Below are 20,166 nucleotides of genomic sequence, written 5' to 3'. Positions count from 1 at the left end.
CAAGGAGGAACAAGAGGCCCCGGTCTCAACACCCCCCTGCACGTACCATGAAGATCTTGCGCTCCCCTTTCTGCTTGATGTACTCCTTCGGCAGGAAATCCTTGAGTCTGCCAAGAGACAGCCAAGACAGCTGTTAGCAGCAGAGCCTGAAGCCAGCGTTTCTCTTTAACTACGAAGAGGCCAAACCCAGAGCCTCTGACAAACCCCAGCCAGGGCACAGACTGGAGTTTTTGGGAGCAGGAAGGATGGAGGTGGTTGCTGCAGTAACGAAAGCTGTCCCAGGAGCTGCTAAGAGCGGGGTGGAGGTGCTGAGGATACAGCCCCTCCTGCAGCATCAGGGGAGGCCATGTGCTGGGCTGGGGTCCCCCCCCCCATCAGAGCTGGATGCATGTCCCTGGTGGGTGCCAGAGGGAACAGGATGGGGGGCTGGCACCCCTCGCAGCCTGCATGGACCTCCATGCCTGGGCACTGTGCTGCAGGGAGGAGAAGGGTCACACCAGAGGCAACTGCACCCCTGGAGCCCTGCGTGCCGGCACAGTGCTGGGGGCTGCCAAGCTCCTTGAGCCACCTCGAGACAAGCTCAGGGGGGTCCCAGGGACACTCACTCCAGAAAGCCCGGCTTGTGCTTCTGCTCGTTGTGTGGCCCGAACTGGATCTGGCACTGGTAGCCGGCAAACTCGCAGGCTTTGTCAAAGGAGACAGGGTGGGAACCGTTCAGGATGTCGTCGCGAGCCTGAGTGGGAAAAGAAGACACCACTGTGGGCTGGGCAGCCACACAGCCCTGCCACCGCTCCCCTCGACACTGAGTGGGACCTGTTTTCCAGACTTAAAAGAAGCGGCCCTGAAAAAGAGTAGGATCTAGGACCAGGCTGTCCCCCACAAGGACCATCACCAAGCCTGGGAGAGGAACAATGGCAGGACTTCAGCATGGCTCCTGCCAGACAGAGGAGACACAGGATCCCCTGGGGAGCTCTGGATTATGCAGAGGGCAGGACTGGGATTGCCAGCATTGGCTCTTACCCAGGAGATAACTGGGCATCCTGAAGTGCCCTCCATGGTGGCTCCTGGTCAAAACCCTTAACCACCAGCCCTGGCAGGGGGCTGGCATGGGGCAGCAGAGCCAGGTGCTCCAGGGAGCTGTACCTGCACGTAGAGCAGGTTGAGCTGCACAGGATCTCGTGAGTCCACGTTCTGGTCAGAGTAGAAGAACTTGCGCCGCAGCAGCAGCGTTTCGTTGTCGTCGATGCCTTGCTCGCGCAGGGTCCGGCCATGGTCCAGCCAATTCACTGCAGGCAATGCCAGGGCATGAGCAGGGACGGGCACCCAGGCAGGGCTGGTCCCAGCCCTGGGGCTGCTCAAGCAGAGTGAGAAACGGATGTCCGTCTGGTGCATCCCAGCTCTCATCCTTCTGCCCTGGGCCTCCAGGCAGGAGAGACTCCAGGGAGCGTGGACACATATACCCTTGTCACAGTGCTCTCCACTGTCACCTCTGCTCCCCTGTGCCAGCTCTTCCCCTTGCAGGGGGCCCGGCTCCCCTCCCTGCTGCCCTCGGCATGAGCTGACCCCATCCCCAGCGCATCCAGCCACCTACACTCGTCATCTGTGTGCAACTTCTGCTTGAGCTTCTCCATCTTCTTCTCATCTCGCAGCAGGGTCTTGTCCTTCTTGAGGGTGCCAGTAACCTCCTCCTTCTTCTCTTCCATAATCTCCCGAACAAGTGAGTACTCATCATAGTTGGTGATGCCTGCAGGAGCACAGAGGGCTAAGCTCAGCACATCACTGCCAAATATAAAGCCTGGAGTGACGCAGGGATGCAGTGTCCCTTTCCCAGCATCATGCACCCCTTGACCATCCCCGTTGCCAGGCCATCCACTGCAGAGCTGCTGCCACTCCCGTGGTACCCCCCACAAGATGCTGTCAACTCTCCCCACCTCCCTTCTTCCCCCCTGTTGCTGCCCCCTCCTCTCACCGATCCGGGCACAGATTGTCATGAGCATGTCCGTGACGGTTTTGGAGTCATCCACCATCACCGTTTTCACTGTCCCGTCCAGCATGCGGATCTTCAGGGGCCGCTGCTTCTTCTTGTACTCCATGGTGTCCTGTGGGCACAGTGGACCACAGCTACCAGCAGTGGCACTGGCGCAGAGCGCCTGCATCCCACCACCACGCCAACAGCTCCCATCTCCCTGATGCAATTGTCGGGGTGACATGGTGTGCTGCAGGGCACGATGCAAGGCAGCAGGGCAGGCACCCACACCAGCTCGACCCTGCGGGCACATCCAACCGTGGAGCCAAGGTAGGTACCAGCTGGAACAAGGTGGGATAGATGCTTACCCCATTGCGAAGCATGTAGTAGTCCAGAGCCTTCCCAGCCTCCAGCCAGATCCCTTTCTTTGGGTCTTCATCCGAGAGGAACAGCCCAAAATCATTGGCTGAAAAACATGTGAAGTCTCTGCCAGGGTAATCCTGAGCAGGACAGGGCGACCACGATGCCAGCCTGTACCCAGGGATGTGCATCAGTGCAGCCCAGTGCACAAAGCGCAGCAGTACCATGAACGCTGGAGCCTAAAGCTAATGAGTGGGCAACAAAGCTGGCAAGCAAGCTTTGAGGTACATGTTTTACCATAGTTATCTACAAAAAAAATCATCTGAAGCATGCCTATGCAATGCTGATCTTGGAACTGATAGTCACAACAGAAGGAAGAGCTTGGAGTTGTGGTTGACAGCTCTCTGAAATCTTTGGTGCAACATCCAGTAGCAGCCAAAACAAGGTAGTAAAATGCTGGGCATCACCAGGAAGGGTGCTGGGAACTGGTCTATAAAACCTAGCCACATTCACACTTCGAGTACTCCATGGTGGTGTGGTCTGCACCTCCCCAGAAGGATGTAGCAGAGTTTGAAAAGATATAGAGAGGGGAAACTTAAATGATAAAGCCTTGGTATGAGGGACTAAAGGACCTGGGACTCCTCTGTTTGGGGAGGAGGAGGCTGAAGGAGGATGGGATCAAGGCTTACAAGGTCTCAGAAGTGGCAAATAAGCGCTGTTCACTAAATCCTGCTCCCTCAGGACCGGGGTACCCGGTGAAAGTGCTGCTGCTGGAGCCTGGGCAGTGGCACCCCAGCTTAGAGCCCCAGGGATAGCCCTGTTTTCCTGCTGCAAGAGGCCAGGACCACACCTGGCTTTGCCCTGGGAAAGGTCCTTCTCCACCTTTGCAACAACCCTGCGCCGCAGGCTGTCTTGGCTGACTATGTTTATAACGCGTCATCTCGTTGGCAGCTCTTTGCGGGGAAGGACAAATTCCTGAGCCGCCCTGCTCCTGCTTGGCTAACACTGCCTTTAGGATCCTAAACAGGGAGCAGAAAAATCACGGAGGCTTGCCATTTTATTTAAAAAAAAAAAAAAAAAAAAAGCTATTTTCAAAGCAAATCCCAAGAGGATAACTCTAAAGCACTGAAAACTGAGCAGCTTGCCCCAGATCCATAGCTTGGGTGGGGAGAGGCACTTCCTGAGACAGTGCAACAGCAGAGCTGGAAACCTACACCGAAGCTCCCCCACCCCAAAGGTGACAAAAAAACAGGGCAGCTCAAAAAGCTACCCGCGAGTGCCACTGGGTAAGGAGAGCAAAGAGAAACAAAAGCTGCAAAGAACTGATAGGAAAATAAAAGCTGCGAGCAGCTGAAAAGGAACTCAGGAATAAGCAGTTCCCTTTAAGGCTTTCCCCTCGCTTTTTTTTTTTCATAAGCAGGCTGGCTCATGTCCAGGAGCAGGAAATGCAATGCTCTTTCCAACACTGCTACAGCCCCGCATCCACACAAACATCCAGTCCCTCTCCGAAACCGAAAGCCACGGTCTGCCAGACTGCTGGCCAGGCGGGCACGCGCAAGAAGGCATTTCCTTTCCTCCTCGAGGAATTTGCTGCTCCCAGATGTCTCTGCGCTCCCCCTCCTCTTCCCACGACTCCTGACCTCCTGCTGCCTCTCCCCTGTGGCACAGCTGCTTTCAGGGGCAGCAGGGACCCAGGAGAGCCCACAAGTCAATGTCCCGGAGCTCCAGCCCCCCCACCCATGCCGGGGACAGGCCACGTCCGCATGGGTGTGAGTCACATCATGAGCTTGTGAGCCATAAGCTTAAATTTAAGCCTGGCAGCAGCACAGAGATATTAGAGCTGAGAAAGCTTAGCAAGGTAACAGAGCACCAGCACAGGCCTTGCAGAGCTGCCAGCGTGGGAAAGACCCGATGGAGTACTATATATCCCCCAGGAAAGGAAAAATTATCTCATGTATGGTTTATTAGGGCTCCCTATAACCTCTGCAACTGTTTAAACCCACCTACTCCTGGCTAGTGGTGATGGATGCAAGTAGGAGAGAGGTGCAGAGACAGAAAGGGCAGCAGGCTCAAAGAGCTTGAGTTATTTCACTTCCAAATGTGTTTTCCTACCCCCCAAACCCGCACGTTCCTTCTGGGGTGCCGAGGAGGGAGCCAGAGGAGCTCTACCCCTCACCTCAACTGGGGAGGAGGACTTGGACCTTGCTTCTCCCCCCCTCCTCCTTAGGGAAAGCCCAGACAGGCACAGAGACAGGAGAGGAAAGGGAGACCGATGAAATGCCAGGACCTAAGCTGGGGTGGCCCTGGCATGGCAGCCAGCCCCACCGCGGACTTACGCTGTCCCATCTGGGCCTCAGGCACCCGCTCGCGGATCATCCGGCAGGCGTCGTACACCATGGTGGAGGGCTCGAACTGCATCGTCTTGACAACATTGCCGATGCTGATCTTCAGCGAGAGGGCGACCATGGTGGCGGCTGGGCTGTCCCCACTGCTGCGTCACCTGCTGGAGGAGACAGACGGGTTAGCTCTGACTGCTGGCCCCTCTGGCGTCCTTCCTCCTCCTCCTCCCCTCCGGCAGCGTCTCTGCTCTCCGAAAGCCAGGACCCAGCTTCTAGCAGCAAGAAAGAGCTGCACCTCACACTGGCGAGCCCACGAGGGGGGTCCCACTTTCCAGACCTGTGCTGACCCGGGGGTCTCCAGCCAGAGTTGGGACCCTTGCCTCTCTGTCCCAATGTCCCAAAGCCGATTTTGCTCGCCTGCAGGAGCGACAGTGGCTGGTACCCAGCAGAGATGCTGTCAGTGAGGAGGAAGTGAGCACACAGACGCGCGCGAGATAAGCTGGGAGAACGTGATGGAAGGGGTTATAATTAAGCCTCCCGTGACACAGAAGCCACAAGAGGAAAACCAAGCTTTGACTCGGAGCTGGCAGAGCCCTGCCCCAGCTATCGGGGCCCCCCACATCACCAGCAGACAATGCTGAGACAATGCTGAGCTGGCAGCCTGAGGACAGAGGGACCCAGAGGGACGGAAAAGCCCGGAGCTGCTCGGGGAGGCAAGATAAGGGCACCAGGCACCAAGCTTGGCCGTTAAAAATAATTACCTGGGGAAAACACCATTCCCACCGAGTGAGTGCTCAGAGATCAGGGTCTACAGCAGCAGCTACTGCCCAAGCCCAGGGCCGGGGAATCTGTGCACAGGATGATGTGCAGGAGGGCAAGGGACCAGCCGCTGCAGGTCTCCCTGCAAGAGTGCACGAGAGCTGCACCATGCCACGTGAAACAGGCCACAAGCCGGGCCCAGCTTGAAGGATCAGCTTCAAGCTTGAAGGATCGCACAGATCAGCTTCAGAGCAAGCACCTCTCAACAGGGCTCCAGAACACCAGGTTTAATAACTACTAATTAGAACCACAATATTCTTATAGCACAGTAAAATCATAAAGAAATAACAGAAGTAAAAGGAGGTTGTAAATAAGCCCCCTGCTTGCCTGACACAGCTTGTAGGGCTTGTAAGAGCCCTTTCCTTTGGGTATAACCACTGTGCAGCAGCTTCCAGTGCATTCCTAGGTTGCCACACGCCTCAGGGTCCCTGCGCCGGGTCCTTTGCCCTGCCTCGCTGTTCCCTGCCCTTCTCAGCATTCCCAGTCCCCAGCCAGCCCCAACCCAATGCTCTCCAGCAGTGACATGCCTTTTCCTCTCCCTGAGAGCCTGCTGATGGGGAGGGAATCCCCTGCTCTGCATCGACCCAGGCTGCCTCGTCCTTAAACCCCAGCTGGTGGGAGGACACAAGAGCACCAGTGGGATGCACCACATCTGCTTGTCCTCTCTTAGATTGATTTTTCTCCTACCAGTTCTCCTATTATGGCTGTCAGGGAAAGGTTACTGGCCACGTGCATCCTCAGCCTGGCCCGGGAAGGTTCCTGGGCCAAGACTTGCTGGCAGCCTCCCTCGCACTGCAGCAGCTCACAGTGAGCCTGTGCACCCCTGCCTGGCACTGCCAGCTCTGGTCCCCCATGGAAGGGGGCACACTGGGGCAGGCTGCTCCCAACCACGGACCTGAGCGGGCTACGGGCAGGACCTACAACGGATAAAAAGCTCCTGAATCCAATTTTGGCCAGAAGTAAGTCAGAGGGCAGGGGTCCTGCTCCTGCAGAGCCATAAAGCCATGCTGGTGGTGCGGGGTGGGAGGCAGGGACAGAGGAGCATGCCGCCTCCACCAGCACATGGAGCAGCTCCAGCTCTGCATTCCTGAGCCGTTCGGCAATGTTTCTGCGGAGGCCCGCGGCCCCCACTGGCTCTGCTGATGAGGAATGAAATGCATTCCGGGTCCAGAGCAAGGGAGCCCAGCGGCAGTGGGAAGGAGGAGGCAGAGGTGCCCGCCTGTGCCACTGCCATCTACCCAGAAGCACCAGCAAAGCTGCGGAGCTGAAGGGACGAGAAAAACCCTGCTGTGGAAAGGGCTTTCCGAATATCTCCTACACAGGGCGGGCTGCTGCGGTCACCAGGCCATCTTCTCTCTATCTAAAAATATTCTCGAGTTGAACATAAAGCTGCTTTCCCTCCCTCTGCAGGAAAAGGAGAACATGCCACTGCCAGGACAAGGTCAGAGACCACGGAGGAAGAGAAGGGGAAGACGGCAGACGGCAGAGAGGAACCGAGAGGATCCAGGCCATGCCTGGCCATTTCCGCAGCCGCCTCCTGCCCTCCTAAAGCCACCCAAAATCAGGCGCTGCGTGGAGGCACCCCGTAGCACACCCTACACGGGGGCCACCATGTTTTACAAGACATTGCAGGAGGGTAACTGCTCAAGACCTCCCACTCCCAAACTCTTACAAAAACAACAAAGCTCGGCAGGGAAGGTGCTCACCGCATCAAGGAAATCCTCAGAGGAAAGGGAGATGGTTCATTTTAATTTCCATATTCTACAGAAACAGTTCAGGCTCCAGCAGCTGAACTGTGCTGACATCAAAGCAGAAACGCTGTCTGCTGCATGAGCAGTACACCTCCTCAAACCCTTGAGAGATTTGTCAGCAAATGTGGCAATTAATCACATGGGGTTTGCAAATCTGCTGCCTCCTGCAAGGGCGCCAACGCAGGGCTTGGCCCCTGCTGACCTTTCCCCTCTGCAGAGAAGGTACCACGCAGGGAAGGAAAAGCCGGGGTAGACATAATGGATGAGACAGCATGGGAGTCCAGTGCTGCAAACCAGAAAAATAAAGGAAAAGGACAGCGAAATTCAAGCTGTCCTTCTGCAAAGCAAAAAAACCCCAAACAAACCAAGTCTCAATGAACACAGACCACATTTCTGTGCTGGCTCACCTCCAGAGCAAGCAAACCCGTTCTCAATCGGTTGTTGGTATGCAAAGGCAGATATGACACTGGAAGGGCGAGCCGTCCAGCCGGCAGCCAGATTAACACACTTCTGCATTTTATAGCAAGATATGTGCAACCTTTTGAGCCACGAGCACACTCCTGAGCTGATCCCGAAATGGGGGATGGGGCAGGGAGATTCTTGATGGGGTCCCTCTCCCCTAGGAGCCATCCCAGTTGCCTCCATCTCGCCCCGCACTAGGTGAGCAAAACCATCCCGGTGGTGGAGGTCTCTGGGCTCTGCTTAAAGGCAGGGGCAGCACAGGCAGGGATGGTCGTGGGCAGGCAGCGCGGCGCCGGCCCAAGGAACCACCGCATCATTGCCGGGACCACTGAGAGCGAGTTTTCCGTCACGTGATGTAACTGCTATATTTGTATCGGCTGAGTTTAGCACTGCAAGAATGGTTACAGAGGGTTTATATCTTAAAAAAAAAACACCAAACAACCAAAACAGCCAAAATTCAACAGCAGCCTGCTGGCACGCTCACAGCCAGTTTCCAGAACAAGCTGCAAACCTTCAAATGCAACAACTTTGCCATTTTTAACATGCTCTTTCTAAGGGAGACTCCGGATGAGGTTTGGGTTTGTTGTGGTTTTGTGTTTTTTTTTTTTTTTTTTATGGCAATGCCAAATTTCACTTGGGAAAGGCCCCACTCCGGACCACCCCTGGACTGGGAACTGGCTGCAGGAAGCTTTATCAGCTGCAAACCAGCCCACTGCCAGGGTTTTCCCCAGGCACAGGGCTACAGCTGCCGGCACAGCCAGGCAGGTACCAGGCCACCACGACACCTGCCAGCGGTGGCTTGGCCGGCATATTGGCGTCTGCACAACAGCACGATGAACTGGGTCAAAAATTAACCTGCTGAGAAGCCGGACCAGGCTCTGGCTGCGTTCCCCAGTATGGGACCAGCCTACACAGCCGCGGCAGGCACTGGGGGCACAGGTGGCTCAGTCCCATGCCGATGGGAAGGCTGAGCCGGTGGCCCTGGGGCTAGCGACGGCGCTGCACACCGCCGAGCCCCTTCCGCCCGGTTCCTCTTTCCCAGCCGCACGTCCACGTCAGATGGGAAGACGGTTTCTTCCAGCCGAGGCTGAGCTTGCCTCCCGGGGAGCGCGAGCGGCCGACCAGGCCAGCCCCAGCCCCACGGCACCCCGGTGACCACCCGGCTGCCACCCACGGCCGGGGTGGGAGCATCCTCTCGCCCTCACAGGGAGGGCAGCCCTGCTCGGTGTGGGAAACGGGCAGGGGGCACGGCAGCGGGGCCGGAGGGTCACAGCCGCAGCCTGCCTGCCTGCGTGCTCGCCCACGCCGAGGTGAAGCGGCTCCGGCCATTAACTGCCAGCGTCTCCCACATCCCCAGGCCTGTCCCCTCCCGCTGCGACTCCCCTGCCCTCCAAAGGGAGGGGGCACGGACAGTGGCACCCCCAAGGCAGGCACGGGGGCAAGCAAGGGCAGGACTCCATCTGCAGCCCCTCCTGGACCCTTAGCGAGCCGGGCCTCTGGCACGGCACTCCAAAAGCAGCATTCAGGGTGCAGTGGGTGCTCTCACGGCCTCCGGAGACCACCGGGTCCCCCTTCCTGGGCACCCACGCTTGCCACGGCAAGTGACTCGCCTGCAGCCGGCCAGGCAGAAAGAGGAAAGCGAGAGGGAAGCGTGGCGGGGTTTCGTGGGGCATTTCTCCGCCTGGCAGTCAGCAGAGCTCAGCTCTGGAAAGGAGCGCACCCCGCAGGTCCCTGTTCCCTCTTTCTCAAGGCTTCCCACTCCCTTTCCCCAAATCTGCCAGGACGTGCCACTTGGGGCTGCAGCGAACTCCCACCGCTGCCGTTGGGTGAGCAAGCAGCGTGCTCGGCCGGTGCTCACCACACACCATCACCTGATGATTTAGCACTTGTGGGGTTTCACAACGTGGTCTGCGGAGGGTGGGGTGGGGGCTCGGACCTTCTACCGGGCAACCCGCAGGCTTTAGCAAAGCTAAAGATCCCAAAAATATGTCCCCTCCCCTTCTCAGCAGCGAGGCTTAGGGAGAGAGAAGGGAGTAAACAATTATTGCTACCAAATATGGGTCTAACAGCCAGCGATGAAGCCACGGCAGAAGCATGTAGACATCCTGCCGGCAGATTCAAAGGGCCGGGGAGCTCGCAGGGGCGCGGGCAGGATCCGGCAGGAATCGGGGCAGGGAACGGGAGTTTCCCTCGCCCGGTTAGCTGCTCCAGCCCGGGCACGGTGGGGAGCCAGGTTTTTCCCCTGCAGGGTTCAGTCCGGCCCCACAGCACCCACCCCAGACATACGTGTCCCACCCCATAGCCCTGTCCCGGTTTGGGGGGGGGGAGGGAACCGACCGGTTGCCCATCCCAGGACGATCGGCGGAAGCTGCCGGAATGACCTTCCCCGGCTGCGGCAGGGCCACGGGGAACGTGTCCGCCGGCGTCCCCACCCAAAACCGCGCCGCGGGCCGGAGACACCCTTCCCACTCGTTTCCCCACCCCCCCACCCCCCGTGTACAGGCAGGGTGGGCAGGAAAAGCAGCGAGGCAGCGTGTCCGTCCACTGCCCCGGCCGGAGGGCCTGTTACCGGTCCCAGGGCGGGGGGGGGTGAAACGGGGATGCCATCCCGGCCCTGGGGAGCAGAGTCTGCGGGCTGAGGCCTGCGACCGTGGCGCCTATTTTGGGGCAGGGCAAGGAGACGGCCGGGATTAACGGGGCCGGGCCCGGCCCGACCGGGACTGTTCCTGCTACCCCGGTGGGGGTCGGTGCTCGGGAGTCGTCAGCCCCGGGGTGGGGGGCGCGCCCCAAAACCAGGGCAAAGCGTGAACCGGACCCCGGAAGCCCCTGGGTCACGGCTGGCAGGGGGAGAAACCCCGGTGGGAGCAAGGAGGCCCCGGTAACCGGGACGCTACTCCTCCGCCCCCCGCCCCGTCCCCGGTAAGCGGAGGCGGGGGGGGGGGTGTCCCTTCCCCCGGGACATCCGTTTCCGGTAGCCCCCCGGGAGCCAGAGCGCTGCCTGTTACCGGGCCCCCGTGCCCCGCCCCTCCCCCCCTCCCCCGGTTACCGGGCCCCCGTGTCTCCCCCCGTTCCCGTACCTGTGCGCGGGCAGGAGCAGCGCAGCGGCCCCGCCGAGGCTGTGCGGAGCGGAGCGGGACGGCACCGCCCGCTTCCCGCCCCGCCGCCTCCCGCCGCGCATGCGCTTGGGTACGGGGCGCCGCCGGGCGGCTCGGCACGGCTCGGCACGGTACCCCGGGACTGCGCTCCCCCCCGCCACGATTCCCCCCCCCCCCGCCCCCGGCATCCCGGCCCCACGTCATGCTGCTCGGTACCCGCGCAGCCCGGCCCCGCGCCCCGGGGCTGGGCACGGCTCAGCGCCCGCACCCCGGGGCCGTGCTCCTGCCCGCTAGGTCGTACACTCGGGCCTGCGCCCGGCCCGGCGAACCACCGGGTCCCGTAGGCCCCGGGCGCTCCCGGTGTTCCCTCCCCCCCACCCCCCGGTCACGGTCGCCGCCGTCGCGCGCTCCCGCCGCCCATGAGCCACCGGCCAATGGGCGCAGGCGCCGGCGCGTCAGCCCCGGTAGGGGCGGGGCCGCCGAGCGCGCGGGATCTGCTGGGAGGCGCGTGACGTCACTGCTGGCGCCGTGGAAGTGGCGGGACCGGTCGGCCTCGCGCTGACGTGCGGGGCGGGGCCGGGCGGAGAGGGGCGGGGCCGGGCGGAGAGGGGCGGGGCGGAGCGGAGAGGGGCGGGGCGGAGCGGAGAGGGGCGGGGCGGGATGGGGGGACCGGGAGGACCGGGGGGTTGGCGAGGGCCGGGGTCCCCCGATGCAGGGACCGCCGCGGCCGGAGGGGGGCTCTGCGGGCCGGCGCGGCGCGGCCGGGCGCTGGCGGCCAGGTGAGCCGCCCGGTCCCGGGGCGGCCCGGCGCTGTCAGCCCGGCGGTGTGCAGCGGCCCTGCTCCCCGCGAGGGTCTGCCCTGTCAAGCCTGGGGCTCTGCTGCCCCGTCCCTGCAGGCACGGCCGTGCCTCGGGCTGTGGTCGTATGTGCGTGGGACGGTCGCGCTCGCCCGGTTGGGGCCGCGAGAGGCTTTTGCCCGCTCCCCTCGGGGGGGTGTCCAGGCGGGGGGAGCGGTTCCTGCCCCGCGCCCCTCCTGTCACCCATCCCTCTGCCTCCGTCGCGGCCGTCTCCTCGTGTTCCCGTCCTCCCCTCGCTGCCTCCCCGGTGCACGTTTCCCAGGAGGAAAGTCCTCCGTGTCTGTGGAAGCAAGTGGCCGTGCCCGGTCCCTGCCCAGCTCCCCTTCCCCTGCTTGCCATGCCGTCCCGCAGGGCAGCCCCGCTTCCCGCTGCCAGGCAGCTGGCAGAGCTGCCCTGTGGTGGGGGTCTGCCCTGGCCTTCTGGTTTCGGGTGGGATTTGGGGCAGGGGGTGGTGGTGCTTCTTTTTCTGGTTTTTTTTTTTTTGGACCGTGACACCTGCCAACTAGGTGTGAAAGCTTAACAGGGCTAGGGGGGAGGCGTGACGGATGCCCCCGTTCGGAGGGAGCGATGCTTTGGTACAGGAGTCACCAACACGCCAGCCTGGCTGATACCAGCCGTACTGTGCAAACCGTGAGAACCGTGCAAGGCCACATCTTCTCAGGGACCAAGAAGTCTAGGCCATGTCTTATCGGCAGATAAGACTGTCCAAGCTGGGACTAGACAAAACTAAAGCTGCCACAGCTGCCCATCTGCACAAACACCAAGGGGGTGGTTTGACTACCACGTCTATCACTTTTGGCTATAAAAGTAGCCTGTACCCTGCCCGAGCCCATTTCATTCTCTACGAGTGCTGCACGGCAGTGATCTCCCGTGGAGCACGGACACCTCTTGGAGTTACTCCTCGAGGCTGAGACACCCTTCACCCGGCATCCGATATCTACGGCGAGGTAAGCAGCATTTTACTTTTGTTCTAAAAGTGTATTTTATGCATTTTTATATGTACCCATCTCCAGCTATTGCTTAATTATTAGAAGTGTAGTAAGTAGTAGAGTGTTTGACTGCTGCCTAAATTATTGTTTAAAACATCATTTAAGTTGTCCAATGACTGTTTAATTGCTATTCACTTATTGCTTAATCACTGTTTGATTATCATTTCAATTCCGTTCAGTGATCAATTAATTGTAATTTGGTCATCGTTTAATTATTAATGAAATCCTTTTATTTAGCTCCACAATGATAACTTCTTTTAATAATTTGCCTGTGAGAGGAGCGCTGGTCCCGCTGGCTGCACGCCAGAGGAACGGCACCTTTGGGCTTCAGCGGAATGGCAGGGTCTTGCATGCTCTCCACAGCAGAAAGTCTGGGGCCTTTCCGCTTTCCCTCACCTTCCTCTGGCTTTTGCATTCTAGGTGGAGCATGGCTCCTGTGGCTGGGTCCCCGTAGTCTGGTGGGGAAACTGGTGTGGTGGGGCCACCGGTGCTGGTACAATAGCCTTGCTGGGGAAGTACTCCTGGGTTGGTCATTGCTGCAGGGCCCTGGCAGCTGATGCCGTTGCACGGGGAGACTTTGTCTGTAGGGGCTGAGGTTGTCTGTAGGGGCTGAGGGACATCTTGAAGGAATGCTTGTGTCTCCCCTTGTGCCTGTGCTCACTTTGGGTGTCCTACTCAGATGTCATCCCCAAAGGATCTGTCTGCCTTTATAAATGAGGACCTGCTTGACTTCATCCTCAAGGATGATGTTCCTGGCCCTGAACTCCCAGAGGTGGAGGACGATCTGATGCAAGACTGGGGCATGCTAGAGGACAAGGTGAGTTCTTTTGGAGGAATTGCTGCTGGGTTGTGGTTCAGGAGGTTTGGCTCCCTGCTCAGGAAAAACTTTTTCTCCACAGGTCCTAGACAAGGAGATAGATGACTTCCTCAACTCCTTGATGACCTTTGCAGATGAACCAGGCACACTACTGGATTGTTTGCCTGCCAACAGTGACAGCAGCATTTCTGAGGGTCAGCTTCCCTCCTGTAGCCCTGATAGCAACCTTGCCAGCGGCTCTTGGAGCTCAGGCGTTGTGCACACCGATCACAACTATTCCCTCCATGCACATTGGCCTATGCTGGAAAGCACGATGTCTGACATGGCACAAGGAGGTGCTTCCGTCGACCTTGGTAAGTGATGTGCATGGGCTTTCTGTTCCGGCTACAAGCAGAAAAGCAGTCCCACATTGGGGTTTTTTTTCGATCAGTGCCAGGCAGCGATGGAGAGCGCCAAGTTTAGTGGCTTTCTGCTGCTGTAAAATTGTGGTTTCATGCTACTCAGAGCTGGCTGATCAGGTGCTGCCTCACTAAGGCCCAGTGCTTGACTATCCTTTCCTTCCCCAGGGACAGGGATGGGTTTGGAAGGCATAAGCAAGGCACTGGAACAGGAACAGAGCTCCAGTTTGCCCATTGCTGTGGACGCCGGACCACAGCTTGCACAGGTACTCACTGCCCTGCATGTGGGTCCAAGCCTTTGCTTCTGCTCACATCTCCCTTCTCTCCTGTCTTGGCTCCTGTGAGGGATATTTCTGAGGGAAGTGTGATGCTGCTTTGGGACTGCTGACCCCAGTTCTGTGTGCTTTCTGCATGCCCTCTCTGCCCTGGGGTGGACTGCCTTTACTCTGCATTCTCAGCAGGTGTATTTTTGCTGTTTTCTAGTCCACGTTCCCAAGGCTGGTCCTTACAGAGGAGGAGAAGGAGCTCCTGGCGAAAGAAGGTATTTCATTGCCAACCCATAAGCCACTGAACAAGGTGAGTCCTTGCTACAGCCTGTCACTCCCAAACAGACCACTCGAGTATTTCAGCCAGAGTAGGGGTTCGAAAATACAAGATGGTGCCTTGATGAGAGCATTGGTGCCCAGGTGCTCTGTTCAGGGCAGCGTGCAGCAGGGCTTGGTGTCCTTTTCCTCCTTTCGAGGCCTGGGTGGTGTCCACGTGCACAGCAGCCTTTGCTTTGCTAATCAGATAGATACAAAGAGCAATGAGACCTGGCTGCTGTCAGTCTCCCTGTGCACGGCTGCTTGCAGGAGGCAGTTACACCCCAACTGCCTCCAACCTATTTTTTCCCCCTTGCCTAGTGGCTGCGTGCTTTTCCTCTCCATTGGGTATGCCTCACTTTTGCTACACCAGGGGAAGCTGCTGGCCACATCAGCAGGCCAGAGTTTGTCTTTTAGCTCCTACAGTTCATTCAGTGGTGTGGGAGGGACAGAGGACAAAAGCATGCGGGCTGAGCACTGAGATGTATGCTGGGTTTGTGAGGGCTGGATTGCCAACACCCTGGGGTTGCTGCTAACGAGAAATAACCCTTGCAGACTCAAGAGCGGCTTCTGAAGAAAGTGCGTCAGAGGATCCGGAACAAGCATTCAGCCTCTGATAGTCGTCGCAGGAGGAAGATGTATGTGGATGACCTGGAACGCAGGTACAGGCACACAGCAGTGTCACCCAACACTGAGGGGACAGGCAGGTTCTTCTAGGAATCCTTGGCAGAATGATGATGGCACTAAATTGTAGTTTCAATTTAAGCTTTGTTTTCTTAACATATTATGATTAATACAGCATAGAATTTATGATTAGAACAGCAGGGGATTCCTACAAGCAGAATCAATGTAGTACAATCTTTAAGCAGCGTAATACAGAATTTATAATACAACTTAACTTATAATTTCTTATCACCTAGACCCTAATACAACTTGCCATGATTTCTAATCACCTGGATCCTCTGCAGATTGGATCAGATCTTAATACATAGTTTTCTCTATCAGTATAATGATCATAATCGAGACTCGAAAATGATATAAAGTTATACGAATCACTCCCTTAATCATGGGAGGAAGCAGGTGATGGTGGAGGTGTCCCTGGCCTGGGGGCATCGTGGGTCTCACTGTCCAGCAGCAGCTCCAGTCCCAGTTCCCCCTTAGGACTTGTAATTGCTTGATTTTGTGGACAGTGCTCTGTGTGCTATTACAGTTCCCTGCTCTGTGACAGGGTTTTCAAAAACACTGGGCTGTCTGGGTGCCTGGGACCTTCAAGGCTGGTGAGGAACGGAGTAACCGGCCTGGCACCCAGGAACCTTGACGCTAGCAGAGAGGGGTACAAGAAATCTGTTTAGTTTGTCTACTTGGTGGACAGGACCTTCAGGGCCTGATAATGAGGGTACAGGAACAAATACATGACCCACTGAGTCACAGAGAATGGCTGTTTATCTTACAAAATGGCATTAGTTGTGCTAACCACATTGCCAGGGATCAGGAGTAGGTGGTACCGGTTACGAGCAGCTGTGCTGTGCTGCTGCTGCGGTCTTGCCACCCTGGGCAGAAAGTAAGGCTGATGCTTTGGGGCAGCAGCTCTCCCCAGGGGGCTCAGAAGCTAGGGGCATAGCTTGCCCTGCTCTCTTAATGCTTGGAGATGGCCCAGAGCTTGCTCTGTTCAAGCCAGGTGCTGGCCTGCCTGGTCCACTGTGTTCTCCAGGTCAGGCTAGTTTACAATACAGCCTGACGTTGTGGATTTGCAGGGCTGGTATGCTGCTAGGAGTGAACATCCTGAGGGATTAGTCTGGTGATTCTCTGTGGCACTGGGCAGGGCTCACCCCTCCCCAAATCTGGTGTGAGTTGTCACTCTCTGGGCTTTGCTCCGGGTGGTGCAGGGTAGACCCCAGAGCAATTTTATCTGCTGCAGCCACCCAGAGGTGGTGGCTGATTACCTGAGGAGAGACTCTGGTGAAGTCCCTGCTGTTGACTAAAAAAACCTCTCTGTTTTTACCCCATGCTCTTCACCTTTCCTGGGAAGGTTGGAAACCTGCACCGCTCAGAACCAGAAGCTGGAGAAGAAGGTGGAGCTGCTGCAGAAGCAGAACATGTGAGTTCTTCTTATTGGAGATGGCAGGAGATGTGGTGGAGACGGCTGTTTGTCTCCTTGGGATTGTGGCCTGTTCTGGGCTGCAGAGCGGGGAGGAGGGCAGCGTGTGGCTCTTGGTTCAGCCACTGCATTAACCTGCGTTGCCTGCCCTCCTGCAGGTCACTGCTGAAGCAGTTGCAGAAGCTGCAGGCCTCCATGAGACAATCCAAAACCGCAACTACAATAACAACCTGCGGCATGGTGAGTGGCTTCAGCCCCAAGTGTTTGTGAAGGGGTCTCTGCTGTCCTTATAAGTTTGGGAGAGAGGCGTTTATTGCAGCCGATGATGCCTGTGCATGTCCTTTGCTGAGGTCTGTGCTGATCTTCTTTCTGTTTCCAGGTCGTGGTTCTGTCCTTATGCCTCACGGTCCCACCCAGCCTCTGCTTGCCTGGGAGGAGGGAGAGAAAGCTGGAGATCAGGGGTGAGTGCTGGGGGGGGCGGTGAGGGGTGGCTCCGGGTAGAGCGCTGCCCTCCAGGGCAGACCACCGTCCTCAGAGACAGCCTGAACTCTGGGTCGCCTCCGACCCAGCATCCCCTTGCCTGGGGTGGCCACTAGGTTTGGCTTTGCCGTCTTGCCGTCTTCTGGACCCTTCCTCAGCCCCGTTGCAGAGGCCTGCCCTGGGCCAGAGGTGGTACAAGAACTGGAGGTATCCAGTCCCTCTTGGAGCACTGGCGGCCGTGCTGTGTCTTCTCCCGGCTTCCCCTGGCAGGAGGCATCCCTAGTTGAACACTTTGTTCCCTTCTCGTGACGGCCCATGCTCAGAGGAGGAGGGTGAGAGGCTGGGAATGTCATGTCTGGCTGTAACTCTCTTGCAGTGCAGACACAGCGCATCCGCAAGGTCCCCAACCAGGCAGCACCTGATGCGCAGGAGGGTGCTGTGGCTGAGGAGCTCAGCTCACAGCCGGAGGAACCCTCGACATCTGGCAGCCTCAGTCCCTCCGGGGAAGAGGGGCAGAGTGCTCCCAAGACGGATGCCAGATCTTCTGTCAACAGCAACTCATCCTCCGACCCTCCGATGGCAGAAGGCTCTGAGCCGGGCCGTCCCCAGCCTCAGCAGCAGCATGTCGAGAGCGGCCCTGTGCAAACGGTGGTGTCGATGGTGTGGAAGAACGGGTCGCAGGAGGAAAGGCAGCACGCTGCCACGGTTGTCATTGAGCATCACCGTGCCAATGGGATGTGACCCTGCTGCCTCCTGCTTCTCGGGGTAATGCCAGGCACCTTGCCAGGAAGGGGCAAACAGCTACCTTAATAGATAATCCATCTAAGCAGATTCTTCTGAATACTCTCCCGATTGCTGTCAGCTTAGAGGGTTTAGCAGAGAGGTGTAGTTTTAGGGTTGACCTGTTCTGACACGTTGCTGTGTGTATCTATAGTGTGATATAGTATAAGTCTACCTAAGACCGGAGTTTTGCTGTGACTTCTGAGGTGGCCTGCAGCCCAGAGTGTGTCCCGTGGCTTGCAGGGGTGGGCTGTAGCACGGGGGGGTGAAGGTGGTCGGGCCTGAGGTGCCCGTGTTTGGTCTGATCGGATGCAGTTGGTGATGGAGGCCCCTGCCCTGCTCCTTCCCTGCCCAGGTGCAGGTGAACAGGCTAGGTCCTGCGGTTCTTGCCATGACTGGTGGCTGCAAGCATTTGTCCCTTGTCCCTTGTCCCTTCCCCTTCGTCCTGCAGTGTTGCCTGATTTCTAGGTGTGATATAGTGAGCTGACCTTCAGTGCCCTCGCAGGGAGTGATCCCGACATTGCGACAGACCGTGAATGTCGCCTGTTCCTGCTGCCTTCTGAGCCATGGGCACAGCTTCCAGACTGGCTAGAGAAGGTAACGTGGAGTCCTTCCTAAGCCATGTCTTTCCCTTCAGTCGGGCCTTTTGTCTTCTGCAGCCCTGGGAGCAAGGGCTTCTGAGCCTCGACGAGAAGGCACACCTCGAACCCAACTGCTGAGGGTGCGTGGAGCAGAGAGCAGCAGGTCTGCTTGCTCTTCTGACGGCTTTCCTGGCCACCGAATGGTTTCAAAGCTACGTCCTTGTATGCCTGAGCTTTGCTGCATCGGCTAGTGATGCAGTTAGCAGACTGTTTCCTCCCCAGGGCTGAGCAGAAACATTTCAAGCTGGTGAGCGGTGTCTTTCCTGGAGTGCAGTTTAGTGGTACCTGTTGAGTATCTCTCCTTGTCCTACTTCAGGGCATTTCATAGAATCATATAGAGTAGTTCAGGTGGGAAGGGACCTTTACAGGTCATTTAGTCCAACCCCTCCTTGCAATGAGCAGAGACATCTTCAATTAGATCGAGTTAACACGTAGTGATTTCCTTAGTAATAGCTTCTAAATAAATACTAACAACGAGACTGTTCTGTGTGGTCATATCATTGAGGGGCTGGGCTGCTGGGTGGGGGGGTAGGGGCTGGGACCATTGTGGGAGGAATGCCAGGGAGGCTGGGGGGTGATCGCTCTCGCAGCCTAACGAAGGGGAACGCGCGCTGCCTTCCCTTCCCGTGGCTGCGGCCGCGCAGAGGGGCGAGGGGCTTGTTTTGAGGCAGGGTGCAAGTTTGCGGGGCGGTTGCTCTGCTCTCTCCCTCCCTTCGAGGGTACGAACAAGCTCTTGAACCATTTTTAAAGACCACCCGCGACCTGCGTGCACTCAAGCGGCAGGCGCCGGGGAAGTGAGCAGCTTCCCTGGTAGGAAGAGCAAGGAGCCGGTGTCTCTGTCTGCTGCTTTCGTAAAGGTGCCTGCTGCTTTCGTAACGGGGGAGCTGCACAATCGCAGGAAGCGGAGCAGAGCTGGGGTGGTGCAACAGCCCCGTCCCCTCTGCTGGGGAGGGCTTGCCTGCTGGGTGGTTGCTAAATCAGGGCTGGGCCCTGGCTTTGGTTGGGGTCTCTGGGTCTCTGGGAGGCACTAGCAAGACCCTGAGGTCAGGCTGTGGAGCCCAGCGTGGGGTTTGGGAGTGCGGGAGTCCAGTGTGGGGTTTGGGAATGTGGGAGCCCAGCAAGGGATTTGGGGGTGTGGAGCCCAGTATGGGGTTTGGGGGTGCGGAAGCCCAGCGAGGTGATGGGTGCCGGCAGCACCGTGCTTGCAACCCACCCGGGAAGCAAAGAGTGCTTGTGCTGGAGAACAAGATATAAAATCAAACGTTGTGTCGTCTCTGCCTGGGGAGGAGAGACAGGCAAGGGGCTGCTCAGCCACAGGCCCTGTCCCAGGACAGGCAGCGTAATGGGATCAAGTTGTAGCTCTGCCCTGGCCGGGGCAGGCAGCCCAGGAGCATCCCCAGGGAAGCACTGGACCTTTTCCCCCAGGAGCTGTGTGCGGTGGCAGGAGGGTCTAGGACCCCATCCTTGCTTTCGTGTCATTTTATGCAGCGATGTTGCCAGGAAAGCAGGGAGCAGCCACCAGAACCGGTGTTTGGCCAGGGGTGATGGGATCAGCACGGTGGTCCTCAGCAGTCTGGCTTGCTTGGCCAAATGTCAGGAGGGGAGAGAGCTCTGGGAGAGCAGGCAGGGAGCCAGGCGAGCGCAGCGGGCTCCTCGTCAAACGGAGCCGTACACACGCTCCTGCTGCCAGGCACCTTCCGTGCGGAAAGCTTGTGGCAGAGGCTGGGATATCG

At 58.1% G+C, this 20,166-nt stretch overlaps 2 protein-coding genes across 4 annotated transcripts in view; one reads left to right on the top strand and one right to left on the bottom strand.

Moving 5' to 3' along the window:
* The window catches only part of TLN1 (talin 1), a 36,059-nt gene extending 25,160 nt beyond the window's left edge, over positions 1-10,899 (bottom strand). For 2 of the 3 annotated variants that reach the window (XM_075021467.1, XM_075021469.1), the window contains exons 1-8: positions 10,775-10,899; positions 4,663-4,829; positions 2,335-2,432; positions 1,970-2,099; positions 1,592-1,744; positions 1,144-1,286; positions 606-733; positions 47-107 (exon numbers count right to left, since the gene is read on the bottom strand). In XM_075021467.1, the coding sequence (XP_074877568.1) occupies positions 47-107; positions 606-733; positions 1,144-1,286; positions 1,592-1,744; positions 1,970-2,099; positions 2,335-2,432; positions 4,663-4,792 (843 nt within the window). In that variant the 5' untranslated portion in view covers positions 4,793-4,829; positions 10,775-10,899. The remainder of the gene's footprint in view (positions 1-46; positions 108-605; positions 734-1,143; positions 1,287-1,591; positions 1,745-1,969; positions 2,100-2,334; positions 2,433-4,662; positions 4,830-10,774) is intronic. The other variant, XM_075021468.1, reaches the window with a different exon arrangement.
* Positions 10,900-13,317: 2,418 nt separating this feature from the next.
* Positions 13,318-18,902, top strand: CREB3 (cAMP responsive element binding protein 3). The gene is made up of 9 exons (XM_075020524.1): positions 13,318-13,455; positions 13,538-13,808; positions 14,022-14,113; positions 14,337-14,429; positions 14,990-15,096; positions 16,464-16,532; positions 16,691-16,772; positions 16,912-16,993; positions 17,389-18,902. Exons 1-9 carry the CDS (start codon positions 13,318-13,320, stop codon positions 17,751-17,753), a joined length of 1,299 nt encoding a protein of 432 aa, XP_074876625.1. The 3' UTR covers positions 17,754-18,902.
* Positions 18,903-20,166: the final 1,264 nt, after the last annotated feature.

The sequence above is a fragment of the Buteo buteo genome, chromosome Z (genome assembly GCF_964188355.1).
Source record: "Buteo buteo chromosome Z, bButBut1.hap1.1, whole genome shotgun sequence".
In the NCBI taxonomy this organism is placed as follows: domain Eukaryota; kingdom Metazoa; phylum Chordata; class Aves; order Accipitriformes; family Accipitridae; genus Buteo; species Buteo buteo.
This window is presented reverse-complemented; position numbering and strand designations above follow the sequence as displayed.